This window comes from Pongo pygmaeus, chromosome 23 (assembly GCF_028885625.2).
Source record: "Pongo pygmaeus isolate AG05252 chromosome 23, NHGRI_mPonPyg2-v2.0_pri, whole genome shotgun sequence".
Classification (NCBI taxonomy): Eukaryota; Metazoa; Chordata; class Mammalia; order Primates; family Hominidae; genus Pongo; species Pongo pygmaeus.
This window is the reverse complement of record NC_085931.1, coordinates 30652341-30653409: the sequence shown is the minus strand read 5'-3', so window position 1 is coordinate 30653409 and position 1069 is coordinate 30652341. Positions and strand designations below refer to the sequence as shown.

At 50.0% G+C, this 1069-nt stretch overlaps 1 gene segment (V, D, J or C); it reads left to right on the top strand.

Annotated features, from left to right (window-relative positions):
* Nucleotides 1-244: 244 nt before the first annotated feature.
* On the top strand, nt 245-784 carry LOC129023704 (immunoglobulin lambda variable 4-60-like). The segment is given in 2 exon segments: nt 245-304; nt 426-784. Coding segments are annotated over 2 exon segments (408 nt in total).
* The last annotated feature ends 285 nt before the right edge of the window (nt 785-1069 follow it).

Sequence of the window (1069 nt, the reverse complement as noted above, 5' to 3'; positions counted from 1 at the left end):
ACTCAGGACTCACTGGGGTCAGCAGCTGGGTCTTCTCTGGGTCCCTGCGGTGCCTCAGACAAGGCCTAGCCCAGGCTCACCCCTCCCAGAAATGACATCCAGCCACAGAGGCTGCACATAGGCTTAGGGAGAGGCATAGTTGGGCAGGGGAAGAGGAGCACATTTGCATGAAGGACCCCTCCCTCTGAGGCTAGAGGGTGGATAAGAGAGACCTGCAGCGTGGCTGCCTCAGCAGAGCTCTGGGGAGTCTGCACCATGGCCTGGACCACACTCCTCCTCCTCACTCTCCTCCTCCACTGCACAGGTCAGGAGGACCCTCAGCATCCTCATGCCCCAGCTCACTGACACCACCTCCCAAACTCATACCAGAAATGTTGTTTTCTCTAGTCCTTCCTTCAGGCCATAATGAACATCTCTGTTTTCAGGGTCTCTCTCCCAGCCTGTGCTGACTCAATCATCCTCTGCCTCTGCTTCCCTGGGATCCTCGGTCAAGCTCACCTGCACTCTGAGTAGTGGGCACAGTAGCTACGCCATCGCATGGCATCAGCAGCAGCCAGGGAAGGCCCCTCGGTACTTGATGAGGCTTGAAGGTAGTGGAAGCTACAACAAGGGGAGCGGAATTCCTGATCGCTTCTCAGGCTCCAGCTCTGGGGCTGACCGCTACCTCACCATCTCCAACCTCCAGTCTGAGGATGAGGCTGATTATTACTGTCAGACCTGGGATAGCAACACTCACACAGTGATACAGGCAGATGAGGAAGTGGGACAAAAACAGCCTGCTTAGGATCTTGTTCTGTGACAATTTTCAATTTTAAGACATTTCTCATATGTATAAAATTTACTTGGAAGCATCCGGTTTAAAACAATTCTACTCTCCATTTCCCATTCAATGTTTCTGAAGTCTCAGAAAAAGTAAAAACAAAAACAAAAACAAAAACATAAACCTCCTGATGATGCTGAGATGTTGCCTGCTTATCCATATGTGCTGATACCAAACCCTATGAAACTCATCTTTTCTCTTGAGAGAAAGAAAAGAAAAAAAAAAAAGAGCCTTCCCTAGAGCAAATCT